Source organism: Centrocercus urophasianus, unplaced genomic scaffold, assembly GCF_019232065.1.
Source record: "Centrocercus urophasianus isolate 14NV4802_14NV808 unplaced genomic scaffold, USGS_Curo_1.0 seq_32, whole genome shotgun sequence".
Lineage (NCBI taxonomy): Eukaryota > Metazoa > Chordata > Aves > Galliformes > Phasianidae > Centrocercus > Centrocercus urophasianus.
The window spans coordinates 6837301-6863045 of record NW_024884889.1 but is presented as its reverse complement, the minus strand read 5'-3'; the positions used below and the strand labels follow the sequence as shown (position 1 = coordinate 6863045).

Sequence of the window (25745 nt, the reverse complement as noted above, 5' to 3'; positions counted from 1 at the left end):
GCAATTGGTTTCTTACGATTCCCAAGCCATTTTGAACTACTAGAAAACGCAAACATTATTTGGTTATTTCTGCACAGTTCCAGGTAGTGATGCTTAATTTTAAAAATAATGAGGCTTTTCCCTTTCCCTCAAGACAAAGCACTAGAATTATGTTTGCTATGCATGTCATATTACAAGTAATAAAAACCTGAATCCTCAATAGTTATAACTTGGCATACCGTATTCCCTACAGAAAGAAAAGCACTGCTAAATCATATTAAAGTTTCACATCAGTGCCAGTTTATAAAAGCTCAGCATATGGCTGCTAAGCTTTAAGGAAGAGAGGCTCTGTTGCAGTGTTTTACCTTTTTGTCACTGAAAGTCAAACCGAGAACTTTCAGGTTCCTCATGTATTCATGCAGAAGATAACTGGTGTGAAGGTTTTTGCCTAAGCTTGCAACTTCATGGGCCATTTAGACAGAAAACACACATTCTGCAACTTCAGCACGGAGGGAAGTGGCTGCTAGAAGCAAGACTACTCACAGATACTCTGGGGAAGGAGCCATGTTTTGCCAGTTCCTACAAATTAGCTTCCAAGTACAAGCAGCAGTGAGAAAGGGGATTCAGAGTCCTGATTTGAGCAGTAAGCATCAGAGCCTTATTTAATGTCGTTTAACATGAAGATATCACAATCCCACTGAATCATTGGAAAGGACCTCAAGAGCTCAAGTCCAACCCCCCTGCTAGAACAGGTTCCCTACAACAGGTCACACAGGTAGGTGTTCAGACAGGCCTTGATTACCTCCATAGAAGGAGACTCAACAACCTCTCTGGGCAGCCTGTTCTTGTGCTCCGTCACCCTTATCATAAAGTGGTTCTTCTGGATGTTAGTATGCAACTTCCTATGTTCAAATTTTAGGCTTTTATTCCTTGTCCCATCACTACACACCACCAAGAAAAGCGTCGTCTCATTCATCTCCCACCTTCCTTTAGATAAACATTAATTAGATCTCCCCTTAGTCTTCTTTTCCTCAGCCTTTCCTCATATGGGAAATGCTCCAGACCCTTTATCATCTTTGTGGTCCTCCGCTGGACACCTTCTGGGAGATCTCTGTCATGTTAAACCAGGGAGAACAGATCTGGACACACTACACTAAATGTGGCCTTACCAGGGCAGAGTAGAGGGGATTATCTCCCTTGCCCTGTTGGCTTATGGCCAACCTGTTGTCCACCAGAATACCCAGGTTCATCTCTGCAGAGCTCCCCTCCAGAAGGTCATTCCCAAACCTGTATTGACACATGCAACTATTCCTTCGCAGATGCAATATCTTAGACTTGCTCTTTTTAAACCTAGTCAGGTTCCTCTTTGGCCAACTCTCCAGTCTGACTTGGTCTTGTTGAATAACAAAACAGCCTTCTACTCCATCAGCCACTCCTCCCAGCTTTGTATTATCAGCAAACTTGATGAGGGTGGTCTCTATCCCTTCATTCAGGTTGTTGATGGACCAGACCCAGCACTGATCCCTTGGTGAGCACAGTTAGTTACAGGCCTCCAACCAGATTCTGTGTCACTGATGGCAATGCTGAGCTCTGCCAGTCAGCCAGTTCTCAATCCACTTCACTGTCCACTCATCTGTGTCACACTTTCTAAGTTTAATAACAAGGATTTTATGAGAGATAGTGTCAAACACCTTGCTGAAGTCAAGGAACTTAACATCCACTGCCCTCCCCCATCTACTCAGCCAGAGATGACATCATAGAAGGCTACCAGGTTGGTCAAGCATGATTTCCCCTTGGTGAATCCATGTTAACTTCTCCTGATAACTTCTAATTGCTTGGAGAGGGTATGCAGAACAAGTTGTTCCATCACCTTTCTGGGGATGGAGATTCCCAGATCTTCCTTCTTGCCCTTGAAGACTGAAGTGCTATTGGCTACCCTCCAGTCTTCAGGTAGCTCCCCAGTTCACCAAGAACTTTAGAAGATGATAGAGAGTGGTTCAGCAGCCTCCTCTGCCAGCTCCCTCACCCCACACTGACGCATTGCACTGGGGCCCATGGATCTGTGTGCACTAATACCAGCTAGATGCTCTCTGACCAGATCCTCCTCAACCAACAGGAAGTCTTCCTTTCCCCTGACAGTCTCTCCTACTCTCCAGGGTCTAGGATTCCTGAGGGCTAGTCGTAGCACTGAAGACTGAAGCAAAGCAGGCATTCAGAATCTCTGCCTTCTCAGCATCCCCTGTTACGAGGGCACCCACCTCATTTAATAAGGGACACACATTTTCCCTAATATTCCTTTCACTATTGATTTATTCCTTTCTTCTTCCTCGGTGATCAGGCCCTTTTTCCCCACATCTCGTTGGCCACCTTCTTTTCTTTTAATTGACCCATGAGTTCCTTGCTCATCTACACAGGCCTCCAGCCACCCTTCCCCAACTTCTTACTCGTCAGGATTCTGATCTTGAGCTCAGAATTAGTGATGCTTAAGATCTTCTATGGAAAGCAGTTATACCACCACAAAACTGCTCTAGAACAGCTCTGAAAATACAGAGACAGAATTTGCTCAGGATTTTGTTAACTTCACTTGGTGTTGTTAACCTACCTAGAGCTCACCTAAGATCTTGCCTTTCAGCAGCTTTGGTTTCATACAACAGAAGTGCATTAAACAACAGCCGTTACGATACAGCTGTTATCATGATTATGTGATCACTCAAACTAATTGCATTCAGTAATGATTTGGATCACAGTAATTAAGTTTGTATCCCCAGAGTATCTTCAATAGGTTAGGGAAGTGAATTCAATTCACGGACTCTGATATCTACACATCTATTTAACCAGGCTAAAATTTGGAAATATTTCATGAGGAGTAATCCAGTCACTACAGTCTTATCTGAAGCTTAACATGCTTCCTCTAGTAGCAAAGTCTCCATTTCCTATTTTACATTGTGTCATTCACAGAATAACATCCTATCCTTTGGAAATCCCCATCCGTATTTTCTTCTACACAGGGTTACACAAGCTGCATGTTCTAGATGCTAAAAATACCCACAGAAATGAGTCCAGCAAAATGTTTGCTGAACAAAGTGCACTTGTTTAACATTATTAAGAAGGACTGATAAAACTAGTCAATTTCTTGAGGGAAAATGTGCCATCAAAACAAGTATTTTTTTCCACTAAGGGGCTAAGACAATTTTTTTTGAGGAATAAACACACTTGGAGATGGTACCCATGGATCTTGGTATGTTTCACTGATTTTAGAAGCTAGTTCTTGACAATTTGCAGAGGGCAAAATAATTCAGTCTCTGGAAATCACAGACTCCAAAGCCCTAAAACAGTCCAAGCTCTTTATTACCTCCTTATACAATACTAATTCCTTTAAACCAATGTTAATGAAATTGTGGAAAAAATAATGGGGAAAAAAATCCCACATTAAAAGACTACAGAGATAATCAGATGAATTATTAAGAATGCTTAATATTTACCAGGAAACCACATGTCTGCAGAGGAAAACAAGGCACTCAGCTAAATCAGTCAAGCAATTAAAAAAGATCTAACTTTTGACATCTGTAGGTATATAGTGATACGTCTGAACGCATTCACCAGGACTATTCCAACACATTACTCTTGCAGCTTGAAACTCAAAAGTAGTGAGACTATCTAATAAGAAAGGAACATTGTAGGATAAGTTCTCATGGCAATATGGTATAAGGTAATGCTGTTTTTTGTTTTTTTTTTTAAAGTTAGGTGATTTTAAACTAGAAATAACAGAGTTGTATATGAGTAGATACGTATGTTTTAGCTATGCACAATGCTGTGGCACTCCTTTATTGCAACAGAGAGAAAGTCTATTCTAAGTTAAAAGAAAAAACAAAAACAAAAAAAGGTGAAAATATCAGTATGAACAATAAATCAGAAATTGTATGTAAGCATGCTAGAGGAGCTGCTGAAAGCCTCATCAGATCTTAGAAGTTATACTTATTTCCACGAATCTCAGCTAAAACAGAAATGCCAGAGTTACCTCAACTAAAATATTCTACAACATATTCATATAACAGCCTGGGTTGCAGCAGGTACAGGACCTAAAGTGAAGGAGATTGAAAGAAACAGGAAGGAAAGAGATCACTCAGAACCAGCAACAGATGTGACTACAAAATTATCTACTGCCAGTCAAAGCAATGAGATTTCCATCATTTCACATTTCTGTGGGAGACAGAAAAATGGGAAATTAGTGGGTTAATTCAGTAACTATTTTCTTTATTGCCCCAAATTTCTTATGTTTCCATTCCTATTGCATGTACAGTGAAAATATCCAGAAAAGATCTTATAAGTTTATTGGGCAGCAAACTCAACTCATTATGGAAGACGTAAAAAAGTTAAAATATCTTCAGCTTCTTTTTTATTATCTTAATTTGTGTTGCAATTATACAATGTAACAACACATTTTCATGGTTAGGAGGAGGAATTCTTCAGGCTAGACAGAAGCTTAAGAAGAGTCAGAAGTGGCTGGTGCTCTAAGATACAGGCAAGCTCTCCAGATATATCTGACCACATAATTGTGTATCATTTTTGTAATTGAGCACTAACTCAAAGCAATAATTAAGTACTCTCTTGCAGTGTGACTGAAATTGGTCCTGAAGGGAATCTTCAAAAATAAGTATCTAGCGTATGTGATTTGATTTTCTTTGCTAAAGATACCATGCTATCCAGTGGTAACATGTTACACAACTACTCCATAGTCTCACTTCAGGTTCTTCCTTCTGAGCAAGTTTTAAACTTCAATGACTATATGTCCAACATCTTGAAACTCTTAATCTTCACAGAGCATGTGGCTGCTATGTTATCAGGAGCTTTCCAAGTATATGGAACAATTGGCCTATCTGAAACATCTCCATTTTACCATCTGTTGATTTTCTTAGTACTTTAAATATCCTATATTCTATTTAGAATTTTAAACCACCTGCAAGCATATAGTGCACCAGGAAAGTCTTAAAATTACATTAACCTAGAAGGTTATGTCTAAAGGACCAAGTGTCTTCTGCTTCTTTCATGAGTGACAGAACCCACTAGGAAGATCTTGAGTATAATTAGGAAGGAGAGAAGAGTGAGAAAAACAAACAAACAAACCAGAACTTAGGAAAATGAAAAATAACAAACACAGAAATAGCTAGCATGAAACACAATTAATGGAGCATAGCAGGCATATTTAATTTTTTCTTGCATAGTATAGTTTAGAAATAGTTATAAACCATAAAGGAAATTGTAAATTACTTACATTTTTCCAGTTTACCAGCAGAGAAGGTTGACAATCTGCAAACTGTAGATTTGGGCTTGGAATTGATAGATATTTAAATTAAAAGCATTAACCTGGCATAATTAAAAGAAAATGGCACTGCATCTATGAAATCAGGATGCAGCACAACTTGGGTAAGTCTTTGACCTAAAGAACACATCCTCAGATTTCCTTCAGCTCAGTTTATGAACTATGACAAAGCTGAGCCTGGTGTTAACTAATTTCTCCTCCAAAGAGTTGAATTAAGGATAATCTAGGCTATGCGTCAGTTCTAGAGACTTTCTCATTCTTACTAAATTTCTCTGTTTTTAAACCATCTCAAAACAAATAGCACACCAACTTCCTCTATACCTTCACTGCTGTGAGCACAGCTGAACTTTCCAAGAGAATATCATTCATATCATTCAGCAGAGACTTGCAAGAAATAGCCATTAAGTGAAAGAACAGCAGTAACAGCAACTTCAAAAAAAAAAAAAAAAAAAAAAAGAAGATAGTGATGTATTTACTATTGTGCCTACAGCTTTTACTCATCAAGTGGTAACAGCACATACAAAAATCACAACTGTAAAACATACCATCCAACAACAGAATAACCAGTAATCCCATTAAATAACTGCAAGCTTATCTTACTAATTTTCTATGTCCATTGTATTTCTTGGTATCACTGATTACCCTGAACATAATCTAGAAACTCTACACGTGCCTTTTCACCAGAAATCTACTACAAAGTATGCCTACCACATACTTCAGGCTAAGACAAGCAAAGCTGAAGCTATATCTGACAGTGAGCTCTTCCCTCACTGTCATGCCCATTACCTTTTTCTATCTTCTAAACCCAGCTATTCACCTTCACTTGATTCCCTTGAACTCAGGAAGCCTGCATTTTACTAAAACTAAGCTAACCGCAGTTCTAACCTTTCTCCATTTTAAGTAATGTAGTAATAACACTATACATGAGATTTTGCAAGAAAACTCAGAAATCTGTGTAACTCACTTGTCAATTGATGCACAGCATCGCACAAAAACAGTGTCTCCTTCTCAGAACTGTGTCTTTTAATCTTTGAAGTAGCATACTGCAGAACTGCTTTATAACATGTAACATGTTACTCCGTAGTAACCAGAATTTGATACCAAGTTGTATGGGATCTGCCGAGTCACGGCCTGAAGCTCTGATTGATCACCTGAGGCGAGCATGGAGTCAGCCAGAGGAGCACAGGTGAAGGCAATTCACAAAACCTGTGCTGCTGGAAGGGGTGAAGCCTGGCTGCACCTCTCCTAGACCTATTTAAGAGCTGGCTACCAGCTGGGTATTGACAAATTGTTAAATTTGAATTCAAGTATTCCTTGTAAGTCTGGAACAAGGCCATCAAATCACAAGCACCATCACCCAAGGGTGATCTCAGCACAGTCAGTGGCAAAAGACCAGCTCGTTAAGTGCAATCTACACATCGCGTGTGCCTTCCTTAACACCCCCCCCTTTTAGAATTTAAGGTTAGGTAGGATGAATCCGAGAACTAGGAAGCTCATCTCAGCTCCCAGCTGCACCTTCCAGGCCCCGGAACCTCGAGCTCGCTGCTCAGCCGCCCGCCCGGATCCCTTTGGCGGGAGCACCGTGCGGACGGCGGCCGCGGCGGGAAGGCGTTCGCCATGGTGCGTGGCGGGACGGCAGGGTGGCGGGGTGGGGGCGGTACCCCCGGCTGCCGCCCGCTAAGCACCGAGGGGTCTTTCCATTTCTTTTCAGCCCAAATTGCCAAAAACCAAAGGAGGGAAGCAAGAGAAGAAAGCCGTCCATCCGTACAGCAGGAAAGCTGCCCAGCTCGCGAGGGAAGCGCACAAAAAGGACAAGAAAGAAAAGTAAGTGCTGTGTAACCTCACGTACACGCTGACGGACTGCGCGTGTGGTGAAAAGAGACTGCTGCTGTAAAGGCTGGCTTTCCAAAGGCCTGCGTAGTACTGCTGGGCCACGTGAAATGATCGCATGCACAAAATCTTCCGTATGTAGTTCAACTACTTCATTTTTGGATTTTAAGCAAGGTTTTCTGATTGCGAGTAAGCGTTTTGCTTATTATAGTCTGAATGGCGTCGTGCTAGTGACAGCAAATGAGGCTTAATCACCTGGCTTGACTTTACTCCAAGTTTTGCTTGGGTTAACTTTTGCTCACCAGCTTCTTGTGCTGAATTCATTTAAAGTAACCTCATTGGTATCTGCCCCACCCAACAGGAGCTTCTACATGAATCTAGTATTTAGCTCCTTTTCAATGATGTTTCATGGCAAGTTCACTTTTCTTTTAGTTTTACATCCCCCCTTCTGCAGAATGAGAAGACAGCTAGACAGAACTTGCCTTCCATTTTCACTCTGTCACAGCTCCAATGCACAGACCTACTCGTTAAACATGGATATGCTGCTGTTGTTTGTTTAGAAAGCTACTGAAGTGAACTTCAGGCATTTTCTGTCCAAGTGCAGTTTGGAAGGTGTGTTGCACTGGGAGTTCCTGGTACAGTTAAAATGTTCCTCAGAGACTGTGCAACCTCTACGGCTGGGGATGAATACACAGATTTACACAGAGCAAACTTGTACCTTTTTGCATCGGGAAGGGGCCCTTTATAAGGACAACTGTCTCACACAGCCTCAGCAGAGCTGCTGTGAGAGTTTACAAGCAGCACATGTAGAAATTCCTGGAGTTTTTTAGCATGCAAGAGGCTTTCCCTGCTGCTTTATATTCTCATGCAGTCTGACTACTGGTTTTAACTGTGTGCTATTAGTTACTGATCATAACTGTTTTCCATAGTGCTAAATTGACTACATCATCCCTTAAATACCTCTTCTTGCCACTTAGAGAGCTTAGTCATGAAAGATAACCAAATCATATTTGATTTTTCATTGCTAATGTCTACATCTTCATTAAAAGCAAAAATATACTGTATAATCAAAGAATATTAGAATGTTATAATCACAAAATAAACCAAGAGAGTTAGGTAAAGCAGACTATGATAACAAAAGAGAATAAACAGAATGCTTACCCCTATCCTGGGCTCACTCGCAGAACTCCAGCAGAGGCATTCTCCAGCAGAGAACCTTCCCAAGTGGTACTCAGCTCTTAAATAGGTCTAGGAGGGGTGCAGCCAGGCTCCACCCCTTCCTGCAGCACAGGAGAATTGCCTTCACCTGTGCTCCTCTGGCTGACTCCATGCTCGCCTCAGGTGATCAATCAGAGGTTCAGGCCTTGACTCAGCAGATCCCATACACTCCACCCCCTCACAGCCTGAACTAGTGATCAGATTAACTAAAGGGTGAGCTTTCCCTAATACAGAGATCTGATATATTGCGACGCTTACACAGTTTTTCATTGCAACATGTGTTGGTACAATTCAAGACGAGTCATGATCAGTGAATGTCCATATTCTTCTATGGGCCAGTGCTCGATGATGTAACTGGAGGCATGAGGTCCTGAGGTGCAGGTCCATCTATGTTCCATCAGTCCCATGCAGGCCATCACCGGGTGTTGGACCTGATCTGACAGCAACACTGGGACGCTTGATGGCATTTTGTTCCTTCTGGCGATCCTGAAGGCTCACAGACTCACGGGGAGTAATACAGCTGTTTCAGAGGTACCAGGAGGGGAAGGTCTGCTCTCCAGGGCAAGATACAGGCCGTATTTCTATCCGGGGTCAACACTTCGCTTGTACTGGCGTGCATCCTGGCCGCCTGTACCACACCTGCTGGCCGGATGTCTGCGGCTGCGTAACGATATCAGGCACCAAAGGAGGTGTCCTGATCTGCCACAGGGACACGAGGGGGGTCCCTTTAGCAATAAAGATCGAAGTGTTGACCACAATATCAGTAGGCCATGTACCTACTACTGGAGGGACTACTGAGCCTCCCACCTCCAACAGTCGCCCCCGAGGTGCAAGTAGGCCACACCACTTGGGTCCTACCTGCACCTTCCAGGGCCATTTTATTTTATGGGTACCCAGATCTAAATTCTCAGGGGCAGGGAGCAAAATACTATTTTCATAATCAATCTGGGGTCTTACCTGATGATCAGTGCCCGTAATTTGGATCCTAAGCAGGGTGGCCCATGTCGTCTGCAACATTCTCAGGCACTGGGTCTGCCGTCTCGAGGTCTTTCATTCAGGTCCCGCAAGGTTTCATACAGTCTTTTTGTCCACCCCTGCAGGGACTGGGAGTCTGTCTTCAGGGCAGCCTTAAGAATACTGTTATAACGTTCGATGAGGCCTGCCCCCGTTGGATTATATGGCAGGTGGAATTGCCATTCAATGCTATTTTCTTCTGCCCAGCGCTGTATCGTTGCACCAGTAAAACGAGTCCCTTGGTCGCTCTCGATGACTTGAGGTGTCCCGTAGGCAAACATCAGTTTAGTGAGTGCCTTGATGGCATGTGCCTAGTTTGCTCTCAGTACTGGATAGGCCTGCAGTAGCCCACTTGCAGGTCAGGGCGTATCTTGCCCCCTCGAAGTGAGGAAAGGGCCCGATGTAATCCACCTGCCATTGCTGGAGAGGATTGTGTCCTCTAGCAAGATGGGCTGTTGTTTCGGGCAGCGATCTCGGTCTCATCTTGGAGCAAGCGTCGCAATCCTGGCATGCCTGGACGATATCAGATAGTTGTATGGGCAGTGCCCATGCTTTAGCAGCTGCCCACATTGTCTTTTGTCCAGCATGCCGTAGCTCCTAATGCAACCAGCGGGCGATGTTCTCAGATGGTGAATTCTCAATCCATCAAACTCGGGCCAGCGTGTCGGCTTCATCGTTCCCCGGTGGGCTGATGACCAGAAACATGGTAGACACGTACAGTCCTGTGTTTAACCGCATTCGTATGTCTAACCACATGTCTTTGCCCCAGATCGGTCAGGCGTGGATAGTCCACTCCTGTGAGGCCCACTGGGCAATCCAAAGAGTGAGCCCCCGGTACACAGCCCAACTATCTGTGCAGATATTCAGGATGCCATCACCGGGTTTGTTCGTTATAAACATCCACACGGCTCGCAGTTCTGCCCATTGGCTGCTCTGACCATCCCCCTCATCGAACCACATTGTCTCGGTGGAAGGATGGTACGCTATTGCTCTCCACTTGCTCGGGTTGCCCTTGCTGGACCCATCTGTGTACCAGGCGTCTTCAGGGACAGGATATTTTCCCTCCTGAACCGGACTCTTCTCTAGTGGAGCGACCAGTATTTCTTTTGGTGCATCACTGTGATACGTCACCGGGCCTAGGATCTTCTGGAGTTCTTCTTTCAAGGGTGATGAAGACAGACTACTCCTCTGGCTGAGATAGGTGACCCACCGTGCCACTGTTTGTGCTTGGGCCACCCCTGTCTTAGGAAGGTGGGTCAGATCTTTCACCCACCCCTGAATTGGCAGAGTGGTCTTGACTATAACTGCAGCTGTTGGAGTTATTGGCTCTACTGCCTCTAATGCCGAATAGGCAGCCAATAACTGTTTTTCAATCATACTGTATCTTTCTTCTGCTCCGTGCCAAACCTGAGACCAGAAACCAGTGGGGGTCCGAACAGAACTCTGGCATTGCCACAGGCCCCAGCCGAAGCCGTCTTGAGTAACATGAACATCCAACTCGGCTGGGAGGGTAGGATCGAATATACCCAATGCCTGGGCTTGTTTAACTGCAAGTTTCACTCTTTGGAAAGCGTCCTGTTCGGTTTTCCCCCAGTCCCATAGCTGCCCCTTTTTTGTGAGTCTATATAGTGGCCTTAGCAGCTGCGCTAGGTGACATGTAAAGGAACACCAGTAACCCATATACCTAGAAAATCTTGCAGCTGCTTCGATGTTGTAGGGACTGGGAACGCCTGAACCTTATCTATGACAGCACTGGGTAGTACTTAGCTCTTTCCTGACCACACCACCCCCAGGAATTTTAGGGACAGGCCCGGACCTTGCACCTTTTGGGGATTTATAGCCTATCCCCTCTGTTGTAAATAGGTGGTTAATGAGTCTGCTGCCTGTCCTGCTGCCTCCAGTGAGTCAGATGTTAACAGGAGATCATCAATACAGTGATATAGGTTAAAATCATCAGGTTTTCTCCAAACAGCCAGCTCACGCGCCACTAGATTGTGACAATGTTGGTGAATGCACATACCCCTGTGGCAGGACCTGAAAGGTCCACTGCCTGCCTCCCCATGTAAATGCAAACTGATCTTGCGATTCCTCAGCAATTGGGATACTGAAGAACGCATTTGCTAGATCTAGGACACAATGATAGGTTTTTATCTCTTTACTTAATGTGTCCATTAGGGAGGCAATATTGGTACGGCCGCATGAATAGGCGGCGTGACCTTATTTAATTCTCTGTAATCTACTGTCATTCTCCACGTGCCATCCAACTTATGCACTGGCCATACAGGGGAGTTATATGGGCTGTGTGCAGGTCTTATAATACCCACTTTTTCTAATTCCTGCACCGTTCTCGATATTTCATCTTGCCCACCCAGGAGTCTATACTGTCTGACGTTAGTAATCCGGTGCGGTTTCAGCAGGCAAACAGGCTCATGTTTCACATGGCCTCTTAATATTGACTGCACCGCCCAGATACTGATACATCTTTGTCAAAGTCTGAACTCTACCATAGTTGTCTGGAGGGCCAGACCCCATAGAATATCTGTGCCCAGGATGTATTCTATGACTGGGGCAGTAGACACCTTGTACTCCCAGGGTGGAAGACGTCCAACCCCCAATTTTAACCATGTTTGGGTGACAGGAATCATCTGTCCCCCAAAACCACCAATCATCACTCTGTCCCCATTAAGTTTTGTCAGATCTCCGTAGATAATTGATGTTTCTGCTTCCATGTCCACTAATGCCATAACTCTGAATATTTTTTCAGGACCAGTAAATCATTAATTCTACATTAACACGCACCTAATATGACCAGTTCACAGATATAATTCTGGAGGTCCTCCGTGGAAGACCACATCCCTATATGTAGAGGTAGATCTGATTTATTCAGCCATACTATACGATAGGCCGCCATTAACCATTCTATTATAGAATGGTTTTCATCAAGGTATTGATTACCCGCATATAACCTCTGCCTGAGAGCAGGATGGACAGTCATGGTGGCCAACTTGGCTATTTCTGGGCCATTCACCAAGACACTTGAAGATGTAGAATTGGCCTCTTCCCTGTTAATACGCCAAGTTCTTGCTCTAGTTTTTCAATACAGTCTTTCAAAAGTTGATTTTCATTCTCTAAAGTATTATTTCTAATTTCCGCATGATTTAAGGCTCTTAATAGTGGCCATGCCACCGTGAAGGCAGCCAGTTGTCTTTCTTTAGCAATCAGCACATCCTTGCTAAGTCCCTGAAAGTAATCCGCCATGTGATATGGGGAGATATTGCCCGTAACGCATAAGGGACCCCATTTTTCAATGATAACCACTAGCTCATAACAGGGGGATCCCACAGATCCTGGGAGCTGCCCTGGAATCATTTTCTCTAGAGAAGTATCGTTTTCCCCCTTGACCCATTTATAAAAATTCCAAAGAAAAAACATGATGTAAATTTTAGTATGTTTGGCCTGCCTGACTCACCAGATGTATAACCAAAGAATATTAGGATGTTATAATCACAAAATAAACAAGAAAGTTAAGCAAAGTAGACTATGATAACAAAAGAGAATAAGCAGAAGGCTTACCCCTATCCTGGGCTCACTTACAAAACTCCAGCAGAGACAATTTCCAGAAGAAAACCTTCCCCACTGGTAGCCAGCTCTTAAACAGGTCTAGGAATTGCCTTCACCTGTGCTCCTCTGGCTGACTCATTGCTCTCCTCAGGTGATCAATCAGAGGTTCAGGCCCTGACTCAATAGCTCCCATACACATACACAAAAACAGTGTGTTAAGGTTATATTGGGTATTCATTGTGACATGGCACACGTAAATCAGAAAAAGATTCGATCATGTGGGCAGAATTATATTAGTGTAGTACCCGTACTGACAAATTCTTAAGTGCTTCTTTTGTTTCCTTTTATAACAGAAAGAAGCTAATTATAATAAGCAACCCACCTGGAATAGCAGTTTCCCATTTGGTTTACCATTTAGTTATTTTTCTTCATGGAAAAGTTGCCTTTGTAAACGTGATTGCTTTTTAAGAAGGAACTTTACATAAAGGAAGTAAAATTTTCTATAAAAGTAACAGCACAGTTAGCCTTTCTGTTTCTTTAAAGTACAGCAAAAGGAGGTGGTCATGGCAGCAGTATTCTTCCAAGTGAAACAAACAGACCTCTTCTGAGGGGTGTAATAGATTAACCTGAGGAAAAAGCACCTTTTTATGGAAAGCCATTAAGTACTGGCTGCTCAGCAGGCTAATTAAGGGTGTGCTTCAAACAAGCTAGTGAAAGAACAGCTGCTTTCTCTTTAATTCTGTGAGGGACCAGTGAAGCCTACTGTCTTCACAGAATGTCTCAGTTTAAGATTAGACAATGTAGAGCGCTGTCTTCTGCTTTAAGCTTTCTTTGTTTTGAATGTTAAAAGCTTTTTTTTTTAATAAGCAGACATGCTCAACAGTTTGAGGATACAGATTTTGTCTTAGGCTCTGTTTCTTGATTTCTGCCTCTCCTTTTCCAAACTTTCTTATTATTTCAGGCACAGGTTTCTTAGTCTGATGGTAATTGATACAATCCTTTGTTCCTCACACAGAAACTATCCTGCTAAAAGTAGTGTGTCAACCTGGACCATCCAAAGCTTATTGTGATAGCAAAGTGTTCTATAAATTGTGTCCAAACCAATTAATTACCCATTGTTATCTGCACACGAAATTTCAGTATTACAGTGTGACACTGGAGAAGAAGGAAGGCAAAATTCTTTAAGTTACAGAAGTCTTTCATAGCATGTCATCCAAATAGTCTTCAATGCAATCATTCTCAATGAAATATAACAGAAATAAGAAGCTTGTCTAGAAACTACAGAAGACCAATCCCAATCACAGTAAGGTGTGACAAATTGTCTGCAGTCTTCAACAAACTTATCCACTTGAATTACACCTTTTTCTTCCCTGTGTTGCTCTTCACACAGTATCTACTAAACCTCAAGAAAACCTTTAATCATCCTTTTCCATAATGTCTAAACGTATGATTTACATTTTTCTTTCAGTTGGAGTCAAGAGCTTGCTGCAAGGTTGAATCCTTGCCCTTATCCTCTCTTTCCCTTGAGTAAAAGATGTTATTCACTGTGTGGAAGGAGATGAGGAACTATCTTTGCCTTGCCTTATTTGATTAGCTTCCTTGCAAACACTGGTATTTTCTAGCAGGCACTGAGGTAATGCTCTTAGGAAAAGTACAGCGAGGCAGTATCTGATCATATCTTCTAGTATTTCTCATACTGAGATAAGTTGTGTACTCCTTAATAAAGAAGGCTTTTCTGCCAGAAAATAAGCTTGATTACGTACATAATTGCCTAGATAAGTGATCCATTGACCACTGCAGGTACAAATGGTTGTAAACCACAAATAGATGGTGTTATGATTTTAAAGAGAGAGCTTTTCTCGATGGCACTGTAGTTTTCTCCATGGCAACTCGTTGCAGATGTGCTTGGCTCACTTTGTTGCTATGCCAGATTCACAGCTGGGACTGCTGGTGTGCAGCTCCGCTGCGTGGGAATACAAATCCTTTCCGTGCACACTGTGACCTGTCAAAACTCCATGCTGTGTGCTGTAAGCCCTCCATGGGCTATCAACCATAATTATCTTGAAGAAATCTTCTACAGCAGACTTTTAAAGCTGGCTTCTAATCTTAATCCTTTTCCCTTTGTTTTTACCAGTCTCATCCAGGTCTGTCCTTTCACCCTGATGTCATTTCTGCTTAAACATTATATTTCTTTAGCCAACCAGCTTTTTGCAGGTATGATAACACTCATCCTGCTTGTTTGTCTTCTGTAGCTTTCTACATTAAAAATTCTTATCCAAGATGCTGTGGCATCTGTAACAACAGAAAAAAAGCAGCTTTCCTTTAATGTGTTAGTGAAAATCTCAGCAACTTGGACACACATTGGTTTTTATGTGGCTTTCAGTATCACTTCAGAGAATGAAGTGAAAACTACTTGAAAAGTCTATTTATTTTAATAATGTAGGTTAATGGCCATGTGACCCATGTATGTTTGTTTCTAGAAAGTAGGACTTTCTCTTTTGATCTGAGTATTTTTTTAACAGGTGAGACGCTTTTTTGTCCTGTAAGCTACTTCAGTTAAGTGTGAAATGCTCATTAGATTCTACAGAGTACAAAGAATTTAATACAAAAGCAAACAGCTTGGAAGTGTCTTGAACTTTGATAGTTGTTCTTTCAAAATATATCCTTTATTTTTTTATTCTTGAGCCATTTTATTACATAACAGACAAAAAAAGCCTTAATAATGTCACAAGTCCTTGAACATAGACAGTGAACATGCACATATATTTTTTTATACTTATCCCAACTATCAATTCCATTTCTTTCTGGAAATGAAGTGAAATTCAACAGCGTTCCTTGCTGCAAAATGAGTTAAGAGCTCCCTGTTACAGAACTTGTATTCCCTGAGAACTTCTCAATAGGACTGGAGTTGATCACCAACTGAATTGTGCACAGGCATCCTATAGGATGCAGGAGACTTTGTTATCCCACCACAGACTGAGGTGGGATAATCTGGAAAATACTTTCAGATTTTCTTCATAGTTCTTATTAATAAAACAAAAACTTGGTTTCATTTTTTTAACATACGAACTTTTCACATAAATGTTTACTGTTCACTAAGCGCTAACTTGAATTATTTAAAGTTAATTAAATAGTAGCATGACAGTTTGTTCTTCTATATTTGGCAGATATTTGTTTGCCATTCTACCTTGACTTTCATCTAAATATTTTCCTTTTGAAGAAGGAAAATGAAGAAAACTATTTGCACTTTACTCCTTCCTTGCTAACATGTTTGTTTTGCTCCATTAGGTTAAAGACTGAGAAAGCTTTACGTCTGAGTATTATTGGTGAGCAGAAACTTTTATTACCAAATACATTACACAACTTTCTATGGTAAATTTTTGTTACTTTATCTAACTTTATAGCTATTCCAACTGGATTGTCTTTATGATCTGACTCTGTAAGTGTAGAATAGACTTTGTAGTCTTTGTAGCTGAAATACCTGACGTTCTCAGAAGTAGTACGTACAGGAGATGAAATAGGATTTTTGACTAAAGGTTAGGCTTTACAGAAAGATTACATAAAGATTAAGCTTGTTTATAATGGGTCAGTGTAAGCCAACCATCTGCTTTTGAATCTGTATTATCTGTATGCTTTTGAATCTACATGGAGACAATTGCTATAAATGTTTGTGAAAGAAGATTATAGATATAGATAAATGGACATGCTGTGCTCTGAAGTAAATACAAGACTTCCAAGACACAATATGAAGTACTTCTTTCCTTTTTAATTCAGTCTGTTTAAAAACTGTGGTAACTGGAACTCTTGTTCAGCCTTTGTTCTGTTGTGATTTCTTCTTTGTTTTCCTTATTTGCCATCTTAAGTAATTAAACCATTTTATTGGTTATCTATTATTTCAGACTCTCATTTCCAGTATTTTACATTAAAGCATCAAAACACTTTTCCATAAGGAAGACAATATTTCTATTATAGCTGCCTTCATACCCGGGCAGATCTTTATGATGCCATTCAGGTTCTTGAAGGGAAAAAAGACAATGAGTTTATTTCAGTAACTTTGAAGAACTTCAGTCTTTCCTGGTGCTACCATAATGATAATCAACATTAACTTCATTCCCGTAGGAGAAAAACTGCAATGGTTCCAGAGTCACCTTGACCCCAATAAAACTGAATACACAAAGAAGGAAGCGTGTGAACTAATTGAAGAGTAAGTCTGGGTGTTAAAAGAGCACTGAAGAACTTGATTTGCCTTTCAAAATAATGTTTCTAAATAAGATCTCTGTAGTGACTTAGGTGTTCCTTTCTGTGTAAGCCTGTTAGTAATACCAAGTAGCTAATTTTATCAAAATTGAAGGTTGTTCTGTACTGAAATGTATCCATCTTCCAATATGCATTGAAATTGCTGAAGTGAGCCTTGTGTTTTTATTAAAGCCTGTTCCTGCTTTTGCAGCTTGTGGACAACTAATGATCTGGAGAGGTATTATAATGGTCTGAGTTTGCTAGTTGGGTTTCATTGAAACTTAAATGCACCAATGTAATTGCACTTCTTAATCCTTTTATTTCTTTGCTGAGAAGACAAGTGTCCTGAATACTGATTTGTTTAGGAAATATCAAAATTGGATTTGGCTAGAGCTCAGCTTTGTGCATATGTACATGTGGTCTGCCACCATTTTGTTTTTATACCTGCAAGCACAATGACCTATATGTATTAAGAATTTGCATTGTATCAGTTTCCTTTCAGGAGCTCTGAAATACTTTCTATGCTGGTCAACACTTGTGATACTGCGAAGGCAATGCCACCTTATTTTCTGGATCCATTTTTAACTGTTTGAACGTTTACACAGTGATGACACTGCAAAGAAGAACTTCAGCAGTTAAAGCTTAGTGGTTATCCAGAGCAGATCAGTTATGATAACATGAAAATTTCATTCAAACTGTTTGAACAAAAAAGCAAATTAAAGAAAGAAAAACACAGCACCTTTCTGAAAGCAGCAGATGATTCAAACGTAGTTCTAAATGGAACTTCCAGCTTGTAGATTAAAGTTATTTTGGTAGATTTGATGAGCTGTATCTGACTCATTTTGAAAATACGATTTGCAAAATATCTTCTTAGATTGTCCAAGTGATTGTTCTGCAAAAAGTTACCTCTAGCATAAAGGACTGTATTTCTTTCAGGTATATGGAACGGTTCAGTGCTGAGTTGGAGCAGATTGAGTTACGAAACAGTATTAAGGGTAGACAGGGAAGACAGCATGGATCAAGGGAAGCTGTCATCAAGCAGACCATGGAACGTGAAAGACTGCTCTATGAAGGCTATGGGATAGGTACGTAAAAGCTTTAGTGATAATCCTGTGGTCATGCCTCTCTACCAACTAACAAGGCCAAAATCAAAGTAAAATTTGTAAGTATTACGTTTTTCACTGCTCAGAGGAGTTAACTATTTGTGGAGTACCTTACAGAGAAGTTGGGCAGGGAGGGGAAGGGCAGGATAAAGAAACAGTGCTGGGGGGGGAGAGAAGGATGAGAGAGATCTGACATAATTCCACTACATTAATTGACATTTAATTGCATTGTATCTTTAGTACAGGTAAGTAAAATATATTTTTGAAGTGCAAGTGGCATTTAACGTACATTTAAGTCTCAAGTCTCAGGCATTTAAGTCTCAAATGCATATTATGTGTATATAGTGATCCAGCATGCTTGAATCTTCATTTTATGCTAAGACTTTTTATATTAAAAATGCATTTCAGTGCATATTTTAGTGTGCATTGGTGAATAGTGTGCATATGGGGAATAAAGTGTTTTCCTCTGCAAATTAATTAGGTTTTGGGTGGGGTTGTGCCAATGAAATCTATATACATGGCTTGCTTTAATACTTCTTCAATAATGTGCAAACTTACCATTAGGGTTAATCCTGTGACCCAGCTTGCACCTTTCCACCAAAGCAGACCAGTGGCATGAGGAACTTCAACAGTTTGATGTGATGAGAGAGTGGGCTTTAGGGTCTGTGAACTTCAAGACAACCAAAACCTCTACAAACTCATGAGCCAAAAGCTCATGAGCTTCAGGGAGAGGCCCATCATTCCTCTAAATTCAAGGTGTGCTCTATGTGGGAAAATGGTTGCATCAAAAATTGTACTTCTGATATATTTCCAAAGCTTGAATACTTCTGGAGTATTCCTATTAGAATTCAGGCAGTCCTGGAGGATATGTTGGACTGTTATGACCCTGCAAACAATTTTACAGGCACAGATGATGTTTACCAAGTAGGATAAACACACTGTCCCTCTTATTCTCAAGTAGAGGCTCTGTGCTTCCTTTAACTTATAAGAGGTGGTGTTGGAGGGAATATGTGAGAAGGCCCTTATAATCAACCTCTGAATAATCAAACGCAAGAATTGTGAAGCTTTCAAATTAAGCATTACTAATGAGAGCTAGCAGTGAGAGCCCAGCTGAAAGCAGTCTCAGACATTTAGCATTTACACTGGCCATCATCACAAGTTTGAATGAAAGCGTAATGCCAGTTATTCTTGTTGACTTCTGTGTTATCACAGGTCATCCTTTGGCAGTGTAGTATCTGGTTAAGTCTTCTGAGATCAGCTGGGAAGCAGTCATGCAAAAACCACAACACAAACATTTCCTCAGAAGAGGCCTAGAGTTTCCCTTAAGAAGGAATAAATGCACTGTGAAAGTATTTTGTCTTACAGGAGAGGGCATGCAGGTGCAAACTGCTTGTGAGTGAGAAATGCAAGTTTAAGAACTAGACAGCTGGAACTGGGCTGAAAAGAAGCATCAGTAAGCTGGTTAAGTAAGGAAGAAAAGATAATGAAAGTAAAAAAAAAAAAGCAAAGAGCTTACAGTCAAGTACAGAATAGTACTGAAACTTGTGATTTGCATTTTTTCTTTAACAAGCAAGGATGTTAGAGGCAAGTGATAAACTTTGCTTTAATGATAAAGTAGTGTTCAAAGTCAGTCAGTCCAGCTAGTGAAAGTAAGTTGGGGAAAAAGTGACACATCAAAATTGCTGAGATACAAAGGACCAAGTTTTGATGGTGTGTCATATTTCCCTTTCCACTTTATTTTACCAATAAAATAAATGAGTATGTCTCAAAATATTAGAAGTGTTGTGTAGTACACTTTGCCATCAGAGAGGGATTCAGAAATACCTGTATGACCTCATGCCTAATGGAAAACCATACTGTTTACTTGGAAGACAGAAAAAGTCATAGGAAAATAGATGCTATTAATGTTATCAAATGGCTCAGATATTCCATTTTTCCTTTGTTGCCTTGTGGAAAGCTGACAAAACAAGTAAAACTAGACAAAGACATCAAATGCACAAGCACAACATAAAAATAAAGAAGAATCCAAAAGTATTGCAAGCAAAATTGGAGGTTATTATAGTATTAGTAAGTAAAGCATTCAGAGAGCATAGTGCAACTTCATATATTAAATACGCTCTCAAATTATTCATTATTTGTTATAACAGCTGCTGCAGGTTTTGCTCTCTGTCTAGGGTAGTGTTCACTCACAGACAATAGTTGCTGCTAAAGACTGTAATTACAGATTGGGGATAAATGGGAATCAGCTGGAAACTGCTTTTATGCTTCTGAGTAATTATTGTCACTGAAAGCTGTGAAGAGAGGGGCTTTTACAACTGTATTTAAGTTTTTGCACCCGTTCCTGAACTCAGTTGTTGTAGATGCACGTTTGCTATGAACAAGCTACATGATATGAATTGTTTATGTTGAAGAAATGATCATAGAAATTGATGTATATGTCAGATATGTGTAAATGGAGAAGCAATTATTTTACTGGCTGTTTACAAAAGTGGAGGACATCCAAAAGCATAGTAAGTCTTAGTCTGGGAAAAAAAACAAAGGGTATCTACACAGGGAGCATTCAGTCTGAAAGGTTGTTCTGTTAGCAGTTCCTTATCACTCCCTTATTCCTTAAATACATCTACATCAGTTGTACTGCCATCTTGCTCCTAATGTATCATCATTTGTGTCAAATCTGGTCTTATGTGTTTTTTGGAAAGCTACTGAAAGGGAATCCTAAATCATGTGACATAGGCTTGGAACTCAGAATAGTACACTTTCTGTTGGAAAGCATCATAATTGCTTCCTCTGAAGATTGTACGTTTTTGATTATTTGTTTCCATTTAACTGGCATGTTCTTACAGTAGCACAGTGTAAGTTCTGGGGAAGAACAGCCTTTGAAGCTTAACGTACCACTTTTATTAGTCTATTCTTGAAACTTCAGGATGTAAGGATATTGATTTCGATTTAAATGAAAGTTGTATCACTTGCATGTATCTGCTGGTGTAGCTACAACACTCACAGACAATCATTATCATGGACAGCAATTACACTACAAATTCCACTCATAAAGAAAAGCAGGGATGTATTTGTATATAAATCTAATGCAGTGTTTTACCAAAACTTAATTATAAATAAGCCAGCTTCTTAAGAAGATTTGAGATGACTAAATACACTTATTTACTGTGCAGAGGATGAGGTTCAGAGCAGTGAAGTTTGCAGTAGACTCCTTTACTTTCTGAACTCCTTCAAAGAACAGAAACAACAAGCCTAGGTGCAGCTAGATCCAATCCCAAGCTTAATCAGTGTTTTATGTATAAGGGATCACATGTGCACAGTCAATCTAAGCTAAAATCTTAGCAAAGCTATTGAAGTTTAAAATAAACTCTTAATCACTATGGATCAGCAAGATGTCTTGATACTGAGGTATAAGTTTTGTGATCATCCATCTAGCTTAATGAGAGTATTGTCAGTGCTTTTGCTCACAGTCTTCCTGTTGAGAGGCCAAGCCAAAGGAGGAAGTTGAGGGGAAAGCATGCCACATTATACATAGGCTGCTTATATTCTCTGTCAAGAGCAGTGATGTTTCAGTTCCTTTGAGATTTAGGTAAATCTCTTGTGCAGCTCTTTGTTTTTGGAGAGGGAAATAGTGCTATGAAAAACAATGATGTTTTTATGAACAATGTGCTTCTAGAAGGACATGAAATATTTCAGGAGACTGTCACAGAACGTGATTCCACTTGGTAAAAAGTAGTGCTGTGAAGCACTCTGGCAATGGGATTGCATCCTACACCTGCTTTTTTTCTGGTTTTGTTTTAGAAAGTCTCCAGTTCCTGCCTGTGCACAGAGGCAGGATTGTTCAAACCCACAGCTCAGAGCTTGCACTCCTGGTGCTCATAGGAACTAGAAGTAATCTGTTCTGATGCTTCTTCATCCAGTCAACTATAAAGGGGTTGATTTGCCAATATTTCTCAAAAGCTCTGTTACAAATTAAGCTCAGTTCCTTGTCTTGAAATGGTGTTAAGGAGTATCGTCTTTGTGACAAAACTTGAGAGCTAGCACAGTTTGTTCTTCCTCAGAAGAAAATCAGTTAAGAGTATCTGAGAGTGTCAGAAATGTGGGGAAAAAATACATTTTTCACTGCTGTTTCATTGCAGCAAATAAGCTGCTGAACACTTCATCTTAGAAATGCCAGATGCTATCTGTTACCTGACATACTTCCTTCATTTCTTTTCCACTAGCTCTTATGCTCTGTTTCTCCATCTGCCATTTTTTTTTTCCATTTTTATCTCAGTAAACACCCTCTTGTGACGTAAGGTTTTTAAAGCAAATTAGGTTCAGAAATGACAGCAGAAACCAAAGGAGTAAGGTATATGTTCCTTTGCTTTGCCTTACTCAGCTGTGATTGCTGTCACTATACCTGTTTATCAAGAAGCAGTCTGCAAAAGTCAAAGTAATAAGTATCAAGAATTGTTGCATGTATTATTAGTCCTCAGCTGACTTTATAACCCAATGTAAAGGGAAAAAATATTTTTCTGAATTGCAAAGCCTATCTGGCCACGAAGATAAGAGGTAGGTATCATCACTCTACATTATGTAGCAAAACCATCTATAATCCTGCATTGATAGCATCATCTGATTTATTTTTGTAATGCCCAAGAACACTGAGAGATGAACAAATGCAAAACTGTGTTCAGGGCTCGCTCAAGGACAGTGTAAGATGTACTAAAATCTTATATTTTTAAGAGCTAAAATCAAATGGATTCAATATTTCAGAGGTAGCAAGCAGACTTTCTTCTTGAAGGCTGTGAAATCTACAGTATAAAATATTGTCTGTTAACAATGTATTTTAACTACATGATTTATTTTACATTAAAAAAAACCCAAAACTAAGGCTTCTAAATCTCTATAATTAGTGATGATATTAAACATGGGTCGTATGTAATATTTTGGACTTGACCAGGAAGAGAATGGCACTGAATCAAAGCAAAGCAGTGTAGGCCTTCTAGGTAAAATTTTGCATGAGTTACAAACAACACATCTGGTAGGAACATCATGGATTCCCAGGGAGCAAAAAATAATCTGTGCCAAAATTAACTGTGCTTCTTGCCTTTTTTTTTTGCTACCAAAGGTAATAAAGATTTGCAGTCAGTATACTTCACTCAAATCAGGTTTGGGAAAGAGACTTCATCTTTATGAAAACTTTCAGTCTAAAATTTAAACTACTGATGTACATTTCTATTTTACTTAGAGGAACATCAATTCATGAGAAGTGTCAACATTCTTTCTAAATATTACATTGCATGTAATGTAAAGCATTTGACAGTCATTTCAGAAGCAGCAACAAGCTTCCCTGTAGCAAATGTTGAGAAGCACGTTGAAGCACTGGTGAGATTTACTCACTCAGACTGATGGCACTTCCCTAAGTCCATTACTGATCTGTCTTGCTTGCAGTGGTGACTTAAGTGCTTTGAAATTGTTTTTCTATAGATGTTTCAAAATACTTACAGAAGCCTTAGTGCTCACTAATTAGCAGTGATGCTTGTGGTATTCAGGCCACTTCTGAATGTTTTCACAGTCAGTTCTGCTGAGTGGAGTTATCTTTTTATTATGAATAAATGAATAAATGTCTGTTTAAAAACAACCCACAGCTTGATCTTGGTTGAGGATGCTAGCAACTCTGTGAAAACAAATAGTAACTTAATTATTTTTCTGGTTTATTCATTGGCCTTTTTTTTTTTTAAACACAAACTTTAAATGCTTCACTGTTTCTCAGATATGTGACTTAGGAGAAGCTGAAGCATCCTCTTTTTTATAACTTGTTAGAATTGAATTCTCAGTGTTCGGTACATTTGAATTCCGGAGTAGTTCATAAGTATAATTTCACTTCTGATGAGAGGTCTTCCTAGAAAAACACATAAATAGGAGCTTTCTAGTATGACTCCTCATGATCTGAAATACTGTGTTCAGCCCTTACTTCACTCTTCTTTCTTTGAAATGAGACTTGCTTGAATAATGTAGCACGTCTAATAGCATTTAATTTCACTCCCATTAGAAATCCCAGACATTGTGAACAGCAAGCACCTTAAATTTTTCAGGTAAGTTCTTTGTTATCTCACTACTAAATCTGTTTGTGCAAAACACTGTTTGAATTTGACCTATTGTATGTCTTTTTTCTTAACAAATAATATATGCAGACTGCTAAAGAATTTGTCATTTGCAAAGCCAGATGAGGTGTAGCTAATTCTGCACTTCTTAGCTGTTGCAGCCTAAGTGTTAATGACAGCTAATCAGTAAGATATTGCAAGGGTTAGAAAGTTCCAACAGTTAGAGTTTTATTTCTGTAACTGAAGTATTTCTCTTTGGCTGTACTCAGAGAATGTTTTTTGTCAAAATGAGACCTCTGGCTGCTCTGTTTATTCACACACAGCTGACTTTTTGTACTTGGATATCTGATGATCATGTTGTTTTATTAGCTTGGTAGAGGCAAGCCAAAGATATCTGCATTATAATTGGCAAATTCTCTCTTTGCCCTTCAGAAAAAGCAAGCATCCTATTAACTGAATACAGGACTTGTGATATTTAAATGACCCCTTCCTCTTTTATACAGCCTTTAGAAGTAATATACTTCCCATGTGAACTAACATTTACTAACATTTTGTGTCTCCACAAAGTCAGTCACAGAATCACAGAATGGTTTGGGTTGGAAGGGACCTTAAACATCATCCAGTTCCAGCTCCACTGCCATAGGCAGTGATGCATTGGATCTGTTTGCCTAAAGTCATATAAAATGTTAACAGTCAGAAATCAGAATAAAGCACTTCATGTACCTGTTGATATTAACTTTGCAAAGTAAGCATCCAGATGAAGTGAACTTCTCCAAGCTGCTCTTCCATTGCTTAAAAGACCAGGGGTTTAATATGTTAAACCTACAAAGAGTTGGCCTAAAGTAACTGAGGAGAGAAATAGGCTTTGGGAATGAAGTGAATTATTTGATTGCTGCTTTTTTTGTCCAGAGTGTCAAATCTGAAATTACCTAGTTCTTCACAAAGAAATCACAGCTGCTGTAGTGTACAAGATGAGGTAAACACATGGATGCTTAGTCATACTGCAGTTGTGATGATAATATAATGCAGAAAAGCAGCCTCACTTGAGAGGCTCCTCACTTAAGAGCAGCCTCACTTCAGGAAAAAAAGGCAAACTAATTCTGCTAGTCTTTCCTACTACTTCTATTGCTTGTTGTTTTTCATGACTTTTTTTTTTTTCTTTAAGGGAGTGGGATGGTGATCTGAAGAAGCTGCCAAACATCAAAATGAGAAAGCTGTCATTTAGGGATGCTGTTTGCATTCACACTGAGGTGTCAGATGTGGAAGCTGAAAAAGAACTGAATAAAACAGAAGATGTGGCTTCATGAAGATTCAGGAGCTGGAACGGCTGAAGGGAATTGTAAGAAACTTATTTCAGTTGTTGTGGAATCAAGAATAAAGCTAGTGTTTGTAATTATA

At 40.1% G+C, this 25745-nt stretch overlaps 1 protein-coding gene and 1 long non-coding RNA gene across 2 annotated transcripts in view; one reads left to right on the top strand and one right to left on the bottom strand.

Moving 5' to 3' along the window:
• Window positions 1-8376, bottom strand: part of LOC122166152 — a 27232-nt gene extending 18856 nt beyond the window's left edge. Inside the window, exon 1 of the long non-coding RNA XR_006170685.1 lies at window positions 8291-8376. This is a non-coding gene — a long non-coding RNA (uncharacterized LOC122166152). The remainder of the gene's footprint in view (window positions 1-8290) is intronic.
• On the top strand, window positions 6877-25745 carry TMA16 (translation machinery associated 16 homolog). Its single transcript, XM_042829719.1, has 7 exons — window positions 6877-6919; window positions 7011-7123; window positions 16211-16248; window positions 17042-17126; window positions 18095-18243; window positions 24296-24338; window positions 25513-25745. Exons 1-7 carry the CDS (start codon window positions 6917-6919, stop codon window positions 25652-25654), a joined length of 573 nt encoding a protein of 190 aa, XP_042685653.1. The 5' UTR covers window positions 6877-6916; the 3' UTR covers window positions 25655-25745.

What these genes read in the sequence shown, in the direction of transcription:
- TMA16 (XM_042829719.1), top strand. An exon ending in AAAAAGGACAAGAAAGAAAA is followed by an intron (nt 7,124 to 16,210) that starts GTAAGTGCTGTG and finishes TTGCTCCATTAG; the next exon opens with GTTAAAGACTGAGAAAGCTT. An exon ending in AAGCACCTTAAATTTTTCAG is followed by an intron (nt 24,339 to 25,512) that starts GTAAGTTCTTTG and finishes TTTTTCTTTAAG; the next exon opens with GGAGTGGGATGGTGATCTGA.